General features: G+C 39.3%; 1 protein-coding gene across 1 annotated transcript in view; it reads right to left on the bottom strand.

The window, feature by feature from the left end:
- Positions 1-8067: 8067 nt before the first annotated feature.
- RASGEF1C (RasGEF domain family member 1C) overlaps positions 8068-12995 on the bottom strand; it is a 108484-nt gene continuing 103556 nt past the window's right edge. Inside the window, exon 14 of the mRNA XM_087709491.1 lies at positions 8068-12387. Within this exon, the coding sequence (XP_087565617.1) occupies positions 12363-12387 (25 nt within the window). The 3' untranslated portion in view covers positions 8068-12362. The remainder of the gene's footprint in view (positions 12388-12995) is intronic.

Raw genomic sequence — 12995 nt, 5'->3', positions numbered from 1 at the left:
GGATTTTCCTCCTGTCTTGCTTGGATAGTGATCCAGCTCTGAATATGTCCACATCTAGATCCCACAAGACCATACTAGAGCCTTACCAAATTGGCTTCCAACTATATGTGGACAAACAGTGGTTCAGACAGAGTGGAGTAAGTTTTGAAAATGACCCCACCCTTATTTGAGGTGGTAGCCCAGCATAAGTGTATGATAATAAGTATGGAATAGACTACTTACAGACCATAGGAAGCCTCAAGATATTAAGGGTTTCAAAACCACATGACTAAATTTAGGTCATAGAATTCCAAGTAACGTAAGCACATTTTTCTGCCATAATCCATAAACTGATTGACTGTATACGCAGGCTTGGGCTTTATATCATCTGCTTCCCAAATCTGTCTCGTCCTTTAAAAAAGTGCCTGGAAATCCAAGATAATTTTTTTTGGGTGGCATCTATCACAGTATTTATTATCCCTTCAAATCAAGTACATTCTCCTTCATCAAAACATGACCTGATCTTGATATTGAGGCAAATGCCCAGAGAAGGACAAATGTATATTCTCCCTGGCATGTGCCCTTTCATTTCACAGAGTGTTTAATTAAACAGCAAATCAAACCATTTTATATACTGTAATGAGCAGTTCAGGTTAATATTTTGGTTTAATTTTTACACTCCAGTCTTATTTTGTAACTATGAATGGGAATTTATTATCTTCCCATATTCCTCTGGACTTGGTTGAATTAAGTTTTAATAAAATACTTTATTCTGCATTTATTAGACAGCATACATTTTGCATCAGAAAGCTTGGATTGTTGATTTTTCGTTTGCTGGCACGTTAAGAAAATATGAAGGTATGCTGTTCCTTTCACTTATAAAGCCCTTCATGGTATTGGACCTGGGTACTTGAGAGACCGCCTGCTGCCAATTACCTCCAATAGACCGATTAGATCCCACAGATTAGGCCTCCTCCGAATTCCATCCACTGGCCAATGCCGACTGGCGACCACCCGGAGGAGGGCCTTCTCTGTGGCTGCTCCGGCCCTCTGGAACGAGCTCCCCGTGGAGATTCGGACCCTCACCACCCTCCAGGCTTTCCGCAAAGCCCTTAAAACCTGGCTGTTCCGACAGGCCTGGGGCTGATGAGTTCCTGTCGCCGCTCGAATGGTGTGCCTGTTGAGTTGTTTTTTAAATTGTGGTATTGTTTGTCTATGTCTTTTTCCCCCCTATTTGTATCCCCTATTCCCCCCCCCCCCCGACTTGGGTTGTGAGCCGCCCTGAGTCCCTTCTGGGAAAAGGGCGGCATAGAAATATAATAAATTCAAATTCAAATTCAAAATTCTTTCATGATTTGGTCTTTCCTGTTAATGGTTTGTAATAATATTGTAATATATAACAATAGATCCACTGGTAAAAGTTTCATGTTACTTTGAATTATATTAAATCTTATTATAATAAGACTTTGTATTATGTCATAAATTGTTTTATCCGAATTTCAATTCCAAGGGAATTATGGGTCCCAGAGTTTGAACACATTATGTAAGTTAGACTATTTGAGGTACATTGTTTCAAAATATTTTGCCCTATGATATACTGTTTCGCCCAGTTAAATGTTACAGACATAAACCTATTAGTGACATATAGATGATAAAATGATGGTAATGTTATCACAGTTTAAATGTATATATTTTTCTGATCAGCAGGTGGCAATAGTGGTATTGACATTCTGTAAGACTTTGAATACTTTGATAGGTGGTTGTGATAAAGCAATGCAGTTTAATTATAAAGATGTATCTCCTGCATTGATATTATTTTTAAATATTATTTCCTTGGTAAATAAAATCTGAGAGCAGATATGAAACAATAGAGCACACTGCCCAGAGAGTAGTGGACTTTCTTTCACTGGAAATAAATGAATCTGGGTGGCCATTTGTTGGGTACCTTGTACATAATGGCAAACCTATGGCACGTGTACCACAGGTGGCACACAGAGCCATATTTGCTGATATAGAGGCCCTTGGAAATGAACTTCCGGTTGGCCCATTGGGCCTGTTTTTCACCTTCCCTAGGCTCTGGGGGCTTTCCTGAAGCCTAGGAAGGATAAAAACAAACTCTCCCAGCCCTCCAGAAGGCCAAAACTCAGCCGGCCGGCATGTTTTCACCCTCCCCAGGCTTCAGGAAAGCCTCCAGAGCCTGGGGAGGGCGAAAATCCCCCCTAATGCGGGGGTCACTTGCGCATACGCAGTTGGGTGTTGCTTGTGCATGCGCAGGTGGGGTTGCTCACACATGTGCAGGTGGGTGGGCACGCACGCACACAGTTTTGGCACACCTTTAGAAAAAGCTTAGCCATCACTGATTTATGGGATTCCTGCATACGGCAGGAGTTGGTTCAGATTGACTCCAAGGCTCTTTCAATCCTGTGCCTTTATGGGCGTTATAGTTATTTATAAAATACATTTGCTACCTATCTCATTTTGAAGCTATTTTGGGTGGCTTACAGTATTAAAAGCATTAAAACTGTATGGTAAATATCCCTAAGATGATAAAAAGGAAAATTAACAATAGAATTATAATTAAAAGATGGCGAAGGAGGGAGTAGGATGCATGGGGGTGGGTGGGATGGGGTGGGGAGGTGGGATTACCTCTTAATTCATCAACTATGGCCGGTGTGCTTCCCCATTGGGGCCCTAAGTCTTGTGCCAGAGCCAAGTCTTCAGGCCCTTACGGAAGATCAGAAGGATGGGATCAGGTCCAGGAATAAGATGTTCCTCTCTTCTAAACTGGTGCAGCTCAAACAGACAGACTGCCACCAGTAGCCTCCCACTATCCAGTGCGATCCCACAGAGTTGGCCTCCTCAGGGTGCCATTGGCCAGACAGTGTCTCTCCCCAGGGGGAGAGCCTTCTCTGTAGGAGCGCCTTCCCTCTGGAATGAGCTGCCCTCAGAGCTTTGCATAATCCCCAACCTCCAGTCCTTCCGACGCACCCTAAAAAGTTGGCTTTTCCAGCAAGCCGGCCTGGCCTGAAAAGAATAAAATAAATGATTGATTTAATTGTTAATTTTAATCTAATTTTTAAAATTTTATTGTTAATATTAATTGGATTTGTTTTTGGATACTTTATTTAATTTCCTTTTAAACTTTTTTAATATGTGTTTTTCCTTTTTTATGTTGTACGCCGCTCTGAGTCCTTTGGGAGAAGGGTGGCATATAAATCCAATAAACAAACAAACAAACAAATAAACAAAGGGCAGGAGTCACAGCAGAGAAGGCCCTTCTCCTGGACCCTGCCAGCTGAAATTCCTTGATTGATGGGACATGCAGCATGCCACCCCTGCCAGTGTGGGTGTAACAGGCCAGTCCCATCTGGTAACATGGTTATATTGTAGGATCTTATCTTCTTCACAGCCTCTATTTTCACCGTGGCACGACAAAACCGCGCTACGCAAAATAGCGGAGATTAAATTGCGTCGCTAAAGTCGCGAAGTCATCACCGCGTGTCATCACCGCGGGGACAACAGCGCGGCGACACAAGGGCGTTCTTTGCCTCCAAAGGTAGCCCTCCTCCTCCAGCTGACAGCGGCAGCGGGCACGGGGTAAAGCGGGCTGCACAGCCACGGGGGGCAGCAGGAAGCCCGCGGGGGGGCTGAGCAGGGCTGCCGATGCTGGCGGCGGCGGAGGCTCTCCCGGGACGGCGAAGCGGGCTTGCCCGGCAGAGGCAGGCTGCCCTCTTCTTCCTCAACAACATCTCCTTGGATGGGCGGCCGCCGCCACCGGGCAAGCCCGCTTCGCCGGCCCCGGGAGAGCCTCAGCCGCCGCCGCCGCCCGCCCTGCCTCTTCCTCCGGGGGAGGCGCCGGCGGTGGAGGCCGCCCGTCCAAGGAGATGTTGTTGAGGAAAAAAAGGGCAGCCTGCCTCCGCCGGGCAAGCCCGCTTCGCCGGCCCGGGAGAGCCTCAGCCGCCGCCGCTGCCGCATCCTCCTCCGCTTCCTGCTGCCCCCCGTGGCTGAGCTGGACCCTTCCCGCGGGCTGCTGCTGCTGGGCAGCCCACTTTGCCCCGTGCCCGCTGCCGCTGTCAGCTGGAGGAGGAGGGCTACCTTTGGAGGCAAAGAACGAAGCATGTAGAACGCCCTTCTGTCACCGCGCTGTTGTCGCGGCGGTAGGGTCGTTTTTTTCTTAGCGCTTCGGACGCCGCGGATTTGCCTCAGCACTTATGTCGGCGCGGATAAGGGCATCGTGGTTTTGTGGTGGAACCTATTTTCACATCAGGTCAAAATACAACCATACAGTCTTTAAAAAAAAACTTCGTTTGAAGTAGCATCTCTTCTTGTATACTGCTATTCAAGCTATAAGATCACTAGTAGAAGCCTCGCTCCAAATGTCTCACAAGTGAGGATTCAGCACGTGTCCCCTCCAGAACTTCCCTTTCAATAGTAGCTCCTCAGCTCTGGAATAATCTGACCACTAAGAGTCTTCATTACATTTGCAGTGCAATCAAAGATTTCAGAGTGATGCTCGCTGGTTTCATAATGACTGGTTATAAAAGATCTGCCTTTGTGATGTGTATCACACGCATTGCATACATCTACAGGAGGTCCTTGTTTAATGACACTAATTTCGGTCAGAAACTGCATTAAGCAATGTGGTCATAAATGTGGTCATAAATTGATAAATTGACTGTACCACTTACCGATGGTATTTCTGGCAATCATGGTTGTCATGGTTAAATGAGGATTGCATAAGTTGTTAAGCGAGGACCTCACAGGATGCTGACTTCTGACTTTCTTACTGCTTCCCCACTGATGTTGCTTGTGGGAAGCTACAATTTTTTTCGAAGTTTTTAATCTCACTTTTATTACTTTATATGTAGCTCAAGCTGGCGAACATACCTACTATTCCTTTCTCCTCCTGTTTTCTCCACAATAACTCTGTGAGTTGGGTTGGGGTAAGAGAGAGTGACTCACCTGGCTTCTAGGTCATTATCTTAACCACTATACTAAACTGGTGCAAATCACAATCATGAGAACTTGGCATACTGCAATAGCTACTCCTTCAGCGCTGTTGTAAGTTTGAATGGTCACTGTGGTCACTAAACAAGTAGTTGTTAAATGACCTGTAAAGAGAGATGGGAGGTCAATTCCCTGGTTGTGCCCACCACTTGGAAGTAAGTAACCATCTGTGGATCAACTCATACAGCTAAGTTGACGTTTTATGTTGCTTCACTTCTGCTGCTTCTGCTTTTTAACTTTGTTTCTCTGTTTTCCTTGTAGATTGCATGAGAGGGTTTAGCTACAGCATGTTTTGTAGAAAGAAAAATATCCAAGGTTTTTCTTCTAACATAGGTAGCAATAGCAATAGCAGTTAGACTTATATACCGCTTCATAGGGCTTTCAGCCCTCTCTAAGCGTTTTACAGAGTCAGCATATCGCCCCCACAGTCTGGGTCCTCATTTCACCCACCTCGGAAGGATGGAAGGCTGAGTCAACCTTGAGCCGGTGAGATTTGAACCGCTGAAATGCAGATAACAGTCAGCTGAAGTGGCTGCAGTACAGCACTCTAACCACTGCGCCACCTCGGCTCTCGGTATAACCCAACCTTCTGATATACATGCAGTGACCATGTGTCCTTTATTATAGAGGACAGTCCTCCCCCCCCCCGAAAGCTGTTATCTAGATTTGTTTTTGAAAGGCTCTGTTTTGTTCTTTTTTCACATACATGTGAAAAATTTGGAAATTGAATTGTATTTTAAAAATAAATTAACATATGCTCCTTGGTTTTAGATAATTTTATTAAAATAACTGTTTTTAAATGGTTTTCTTGGTTTTGTTCTTGAACTTTTCTTTGTAAAATAAAGTTAAAAACAAACATTTTTTTTTTAAAAAAAATATGAACCTCTTTCAGACTTGCTCCATTTTCAGGTTTGTCCTTTATTTTTTTCCAAAAAAGTATGGTCACCGTAAGTATACAACATATCTAAAACCCTTCACACAATGGATATATACATATTAAAAACATTCCAAGTCTGGGCTAACCCCATATCAATATTTTTAATTTTACACTCACATTACAAAATGTAGAAACCATAAACAGTTCAGGCACACTGTTAAAACACAGTATAAATTAAATTTGTTGTATAAATTCTGTACATAGGTAAATTAGCTTTTATGACTGACTGAAGGGTTTGATAACATGAAACATGAATAATGGGATTTTTCATTACTAACAGCTATCATTTACTTATGACCACATTGTTTTGAAATATTAATGAAAAGTGTGGCAAGCACATCATCATTATCTTTTTATAAAGATAGGTAACATCACAAAGCCATAATGTTCTTTATTTTCAAGTAACCTTAACATTTGATTGCCAGAGTGACCAAATAAGAGTAAGAATTGAGATCAGCAATAGAATTCTATGCTCTCAGTGATACATACATTCCAGTGTGACTTGAAATCTAAGTCACAGTAGGAAGATCTGCTTTTTTACAAATTTCAAGGCTTGGTTGGAATGGGGGAATGCTGCACATTATTTGGACTTAACACAGTTTGGAAACAGATTGTAGTTTGAATATGGATAATACTGCTTGGCATAGTGTTGTCTTGTTTTTTAAAGGTCTTTGCGACATAATTTCCATTTGAGGGCTCCCTCTCCCCCCCTCTCGAGATATCTATAGTTCCATTAATTAATAGATAATCATGCTTACATCTAATCATGAGACTTTTGGGTTTAATTTTCAATAGTAGTTTCTTGTAACATGCATGTATCTAAACATTGCTAAACAGTTTATTTTTTTTAAAAAGCATTTTAACAATAAAAAATGAAAAGCACTGTTAAGCAACCTTTAGGACTCTTGCCAAAATAATACAACCCTTAAAATGTTTAACAGGTGTTGCTGAAATGCAGTATAAAATAATTTATTTTTCTCCTGTTTTGGTCTACCACTAGTATTATCAGTACCAAATTGATCTCACACTGCTGTAGGTAATACTTTACATGTTGCTTTCAGCTGAATTAATAATATAAGCTCAATGTGTCCATAATGTCCCCAGGAATGTAGGCTGACTCAGAATAAGCTTTACCATTGAAGATAATGCAGTTTTCTCTTCATATATGACACCTGGGATTCTCTTAGCAATAGCAATAGCAGTAGACTTATATACCGCTTCATAGGCCTTTCAGGCCTCTCTTGTTGAGAATCCTGCAGAATTTGGGGAGCTCTGCTTTGCAAACCATTGTGTGTGACATATTGAAAGCTATGAGCCTGGCAAAGGAAGTCAAGCCTGGCAGAGTTACAGGTAGTCCTCTCTACTTGCAACCATAATCCAGCCAAACATTTCCACTGCTAAGCAAAATAGTTGCCAAGCGCCTGAATTTTGATCATGTGACCATGAGGATGCTGCAATGGTCATAGATAAAACTGGTCATAAATCACTTTTTCAGTGCCTTGTAACTTCAAACAGTCACTAAACAAATGGTTATAAATTGAGGACTACCCGTATATCATTAATCCCTCTTCCTTCGTAGAATTTTCATTCAAGGAGAATTGAATAGGACCAGTAATTTTTTAAGCAGGGTAGGAGATAAGAAGAGTGCTAGGCATTTCCATAGCACCAATTATGGTTTGGTATTTACACATACAATACGCTGTATGGTTATTGTAGGTGGGATTCAGTAATTATTTTATTAAATGAAAACTGGCATCACATCAAGTTTTAAATCTAAAAAACATCAGGTATTTTACAGGGAGTCACATTTACGGTCACATTTTAGTGACTGGTGCTAGTTATTAAAATTAGCTACTATAATAATAGTTAGATAAATGAAAGCTTTGTTTTGATCGTGCAGTTCATTCCTCACCTGTTTGAGAAGCAGACTGTTCTCATTCCGTAGTGGTTCATGAAAGTTATTCATTGCCATAATTGATTCTTACTATACTTTTAGTGAAAGCAGCACCGATTCGAATGTATTTGACTGTTGCTTAGGTTTTGGATTATCTCATTCTGAAACGTTTTAAATGGAATTGAAGTAATTACATTCATCTCAAGATTCTAAATTTCTGTAATGATGTGAATATGATTCCAGAACTACAGCTGAAAGAAATACTGCCTTTTCCTATTAAATGGATAACAAATTGCATTTCCAATCTTAGGCAGGCTGCATTTTTAAAAAATGCATTCAGTATGTCCATAACTCAGTTTAAAATGACTGCCTTGCTCATTGTATAAGGTCAGACCAGAGGCTCAGTTTCGGCAGAGGACTGAGGATTCTTTCATAAGCTTAGCAATTTTCAGTATGCAGAGCTGAATCCATTTATAATAGTTTCTGATGAAATATAGGTGAATTATTTGGAATATTTTCCTCCTGTGAAACCTAGTGTGTACTATTCATTCAATAAATTGGGTTTTATGCTTTCTGAAAGAGTGTGTACAATGTATTCATATTATGTATCTGAAATACAGATTTGCTTTGTTTTTTATACCTAGCCAAATCACACTTTGCAAATACAAATAATGAAATATTTGCAACCGATACTAGCTGAGAAATCAATCTCAGCATTCTAATATGCATATATTATTTTATCACTCTTACTTAAATAAGTAGAAATACATTTGATCACCATGATCTCAGGAAGTCAAATATGTCAATTGTTAAAATCTGGCTACAGTTAGAGTTACTTTCAGACAAAGGTGAATTAATATAATCCTTGGATTTATTTAGTAGCATTTAAGGAGAAAAAGCTGTGTTCTCTTCAGCAAAAGAAAACATCACTACGTATTTGGTCTATTAAATCTAAGTCATCTTTTAGTAGATTATTATTAATAATCTAATGGGATAATCCCATTAGTATCAACTGTGGGATATTTAGTAATTCAACCCTTTGTAAATGCAGGAAATCCTGCATAAGAATATCTTCCAGATGGGCTTCTGGGCTTAGTTCAAAGGCAGCCAGAATATTGCCTCCTCCTCCACATTTTTTGTTATGTTTATTATGTTTTTAAGATTTGTATTATCATTGTTTTGGGATTTAATTAGGCATTTTGCACTTCTAAGTTACAATTTGCTTTGCAAATTTTCTCATGCAGAACAGTGAATTATCATTAAACCATTATAAAATGGCTCTTTCATCTTCTTCCTACCATTCAGTCAACATTCATCTTCCCTAACATAAGCCCATTAGATTAATCCTGTCTTCTGGATAAGAAGCGAAGCAACATTGTCTTGTTTTCTACATCAGACCGTCTGGTATTTGAAAAGTACCCATCTCATCTTTCTCGTGTTTGTCTCATCTTTCTTAATTCTTATTCAAAAACATATACAGGACCAGACAAATCTGATTAGTCCCAAATAAGGAAGTATTTATTCTTGTTCCTAAATATTATGGTTCTATTAATGTTCATGGCACTGTTTTGTAGCTTTTTCACATTTGTTATAATCTGGAAACCTCATGTACCACTGTTAAACCAGATGTTGTCTACCATACATTAGTGTTCTGAATTTGAGCACACCTGAAGGCAGACATTTGCACTGTGTTATGCTGCAATTTATATGATCTTACTCAGCCTTCCATCAATAGCATTTTGAATGGGTTACTGCTATGAGGTAACAGTTATTCATATTATGGATCATCTGGAAAAAAGATTTCTCTGCATCTAAGATGGATCAATGGTTGAAGTATACGCTTCTACTATGGCACCTCATTCAAATGTTTCCTTGATTTAATGAATAATTGATAAGAACTCATTGATTCTACAACTGTGAATTCATCTATGAACGTCACTGCCAGCAAAAACACAATTAAGACATTTTGCCACAAAATATTTATCAGATGCTTTGCTGAAATTAAGGCATACTGTTTTTGTACTTTTTTCAATATCTATTCAGCCAGTAGCCCAATCCAAAAGAAACAATTCTGGATTTATTTTTGACATTCTATGTTTCTTTCTACATACAGTATTTTTAGACATATTTCTAACCATTTTTCCTATCTATTCTAGTTCCATCAGACTGAACATTCTCACAACTTAGATGCTCTTTTTTTCCTGTTTAAAATCTGAGACATCTACCTCACTATATTTTTGTGGCATTCCTCCATTTTTCAAAATTTACTACAGAAAAGAGCTAACAAATAGAGAAATAAATTTATTTTGCTTCCTATTCAGATGCTGAGATGGTTACTGAAGCGGTCTGAATACATCTATATCAGGGTGTCAAACTGGTGGCCCATGGTTCAGGTGTGTCATGCGTAGGCCACGCCTACCCCAGCTCCGGGAAATGGAAAAAGTTGCAAAAAGTCACGTGTTGGCAACATGATGTGGCAAGTTTGACACCCATGATCTAGATAATTCAAATACTGTAGGTCTTTTGCAATAGCTACATGAAATAGCTACTATATTCTGACATAGTAGGTGCATAAACTGTTGAATTTGACACAAGTTTAGAATTGATCATACACAGTAGCTATATTTATATATTCACTGATTGGTTGCCTGAGGAAAATGTGCGCATGCACAAAATTCTTTCTTAATCTGTCATAGGCCACAAATATCTAACTAGGGTCAGATCAACATATATTTTTTTAATGAAAAATCATTCATTTAGACTGGTATTAAACATTTCTGTGCCAGCATTATATATCAGCACACAGTGAAGTAGATGTGATGGAAACAAATAGGTTGTCAAGAAGGCTTGTGCAGATAAATAACTTAAAGTTATATTCTAGAACCTAAGATTGCTTTACTAAAAGAAACAAAAAGGCTCCTTGTGACAATACCCAGAAGGAATATGATAGAATTTCAATACAGACATATTCAGAAGCAAATTAAGGTTCAAACCTTTCCAGTGCCTAATGACTGCTTTACTGTTCATGTAATACCAGTTGAGATTTTGACCAGCATGCCAAACTCTTGCATATGATGGAAGGCAGGAGTGAACTCTCTAAATTCCACCTATTGGTCACTGTGCCAATGTCCTATGTTGGAACTGGTTGAATCTTGGAATACATTTAAATGATGCATAAAATATGTACATTGGCATGAGTCTCATCTATATATGTGGCATCAGCTACCTGTAATTCTCAAGCCAAGCCCACGCTGTGCTGGATATTACTTGCAAATGTCAGAATCTGAATTATGAGTCTTTCTGATACAATTTTATTATGAAAACGTCCCAGTTATTAAAATGAAGATTTTCACTTTACTGCAATTCTACACAGTAAGCAGTAAGCTATGGATTTGTTTTACTCCTGTTACTTATAAAAAGGCTATTTGAGTATAATTTGCAACCATTGCTTGCCCTCCCACTGCCCAATTGTTCATTCCCCATTAGTCAACTTTCCCTGTAGCTCCCAAATCTGTAGCCCTAAATGCATCTTGAAGTCAGGAATTCGAGAAAGAATGCCATAGCTGGGAGGCAGTGGCCATCGCCTACACAGAGGAACCATAAAATAAGGGACCCATCTTAGGAACGTGGTATTGATAATTTCAGTGCAACAATTCATAGACCGTAAGACACACTAGAGATAAGAGCCCTACTATCACATGATTATCTTTTCCAAAATATTTCTTTTCTCTGATAAAGAGAAAATAAGTAGGTGAAAGCAACTGTTGCAGTCCTTAACAGATTTCCTTTCTGTTAACGATGCAAGATTCTTTAAAGACTGTCGCATCTCAACAGTCAACAGAACTAGAGAATATGCTACATGCTTTATATCATAAGGGTCACATGAGAAGTCATCTGAAGAGCTTAGGAGTTCCCTATGAAGATCAAAGATGATTCGGACTCCAAACGGAAGGAGACATAACACATCTTCAACAGCTCGAAACTTTCAATATTAAAAAAGTAGCATACGTGGGTTATTTTAATATGGTTTTCTATTAGTCATTTATTTCCTGATGTTGGAATATTCTTCATTGAGGCTGAGGATTGTGGAGGAAAAATATGTAGTAGCATAATGTAATTGGCAACATCTACTTTTCACAGTTCTCTTTGAGTTATTATCAGATTCACCCTGCTTCTGAGATACAAACCCTGTACTCATCCGTGGAGACTGTTTTGGATTGCAGCACCATGACTTTTCTTGCTTTTTCTTTTAGAAAGTCAAGTTTAAATAGCAATAAGGACTTGGTTCTGATAAAGCCAAGATCAAATCTCGACTGGCTTGTCACTATAAGGTTCCATATTGGCTGTAGCAACACTGTGTGCAGTAAAAAGACTACTCACTTGAGTCTTTCTGATGAATCCAGTTAATTGCGTTAGAGAGCCCCCAAACGCACACAAAAATAAAGAATAAAATATTCTAAATCCCAAATAGGCATCTTTGGAATCCATAGTGCAAAGTAGTTTTGCTGACTTAGTTTCTTCTAGTATATTTATAGATTATTGTCTTCAGGTCTTTCCTAAGATAGTTGACCTACAAAACAAAAACACGAAAGTAGTAAAAAGAGGGGAAACAAATATGGCATAAAGTTATTTAGAATTAATTTGGTCTCACTCATCTAAGTGCCAGATTTATAAAGGAAAACAGCAATTCAAGGCAGGAATAGCAACTATCAGTGTACATTCTCATCACAATGGGTAGCTACATTACAAAGTCATGAGACCAAAGACAGTTAGTTGAGAATAATTATGTATAAAAACTCACTTTTTATTATAACTATTTCCTCTGATCGTGTTATCTTGATACATTATCAAATGTGTCATCTTTGTAAGCTGCCCGGAGTCACTGAGAGTGAGTTGGGCAGCCATATAATTTATTAAAAAATAAATAAATAAAAATAGCTTGAAGGCAACAAGACAAGTTCCAGAGATAATTTTTTGCTAAACAGATGGCAAAGGTTTTTCCTGGAACCTCTACTGGGTTCATGAAGATCCAGAAATTGCGACAATGCTTTGCAGCATGCCCAGTTCCCATCCTCCATTAAATAAATGGAGCAGTAAGGATCTAGGGCTTTGAAAATCCAAATTCTGCTTTTTCATTAACACACACACACCCGCCACAATATCCAAACAGCTTCTATC

Source organism: Thamnophis sirtalis, unplaced genomic scaffold (genome assembly GCF_051295495.1).
Source record: "Thamnophis sirtalis isolate CommonGarterSnake01/CBP01778 unplaced genomic scaffold, rThaSir2_p1.2 scaffold_3, whole genome shotgun sequence".
NCBI classification, from domain to species: Eukaryota; Metazoa; Chordata; class Lepidosauria; order Squamata; family Natricidae; genus Thamnophis; species Thamnophis sirtalis.
Note: the sequence above shows the minus strand (reverse complement) of the source record. Positions and strands in the feature narration are given on the sequence as shown.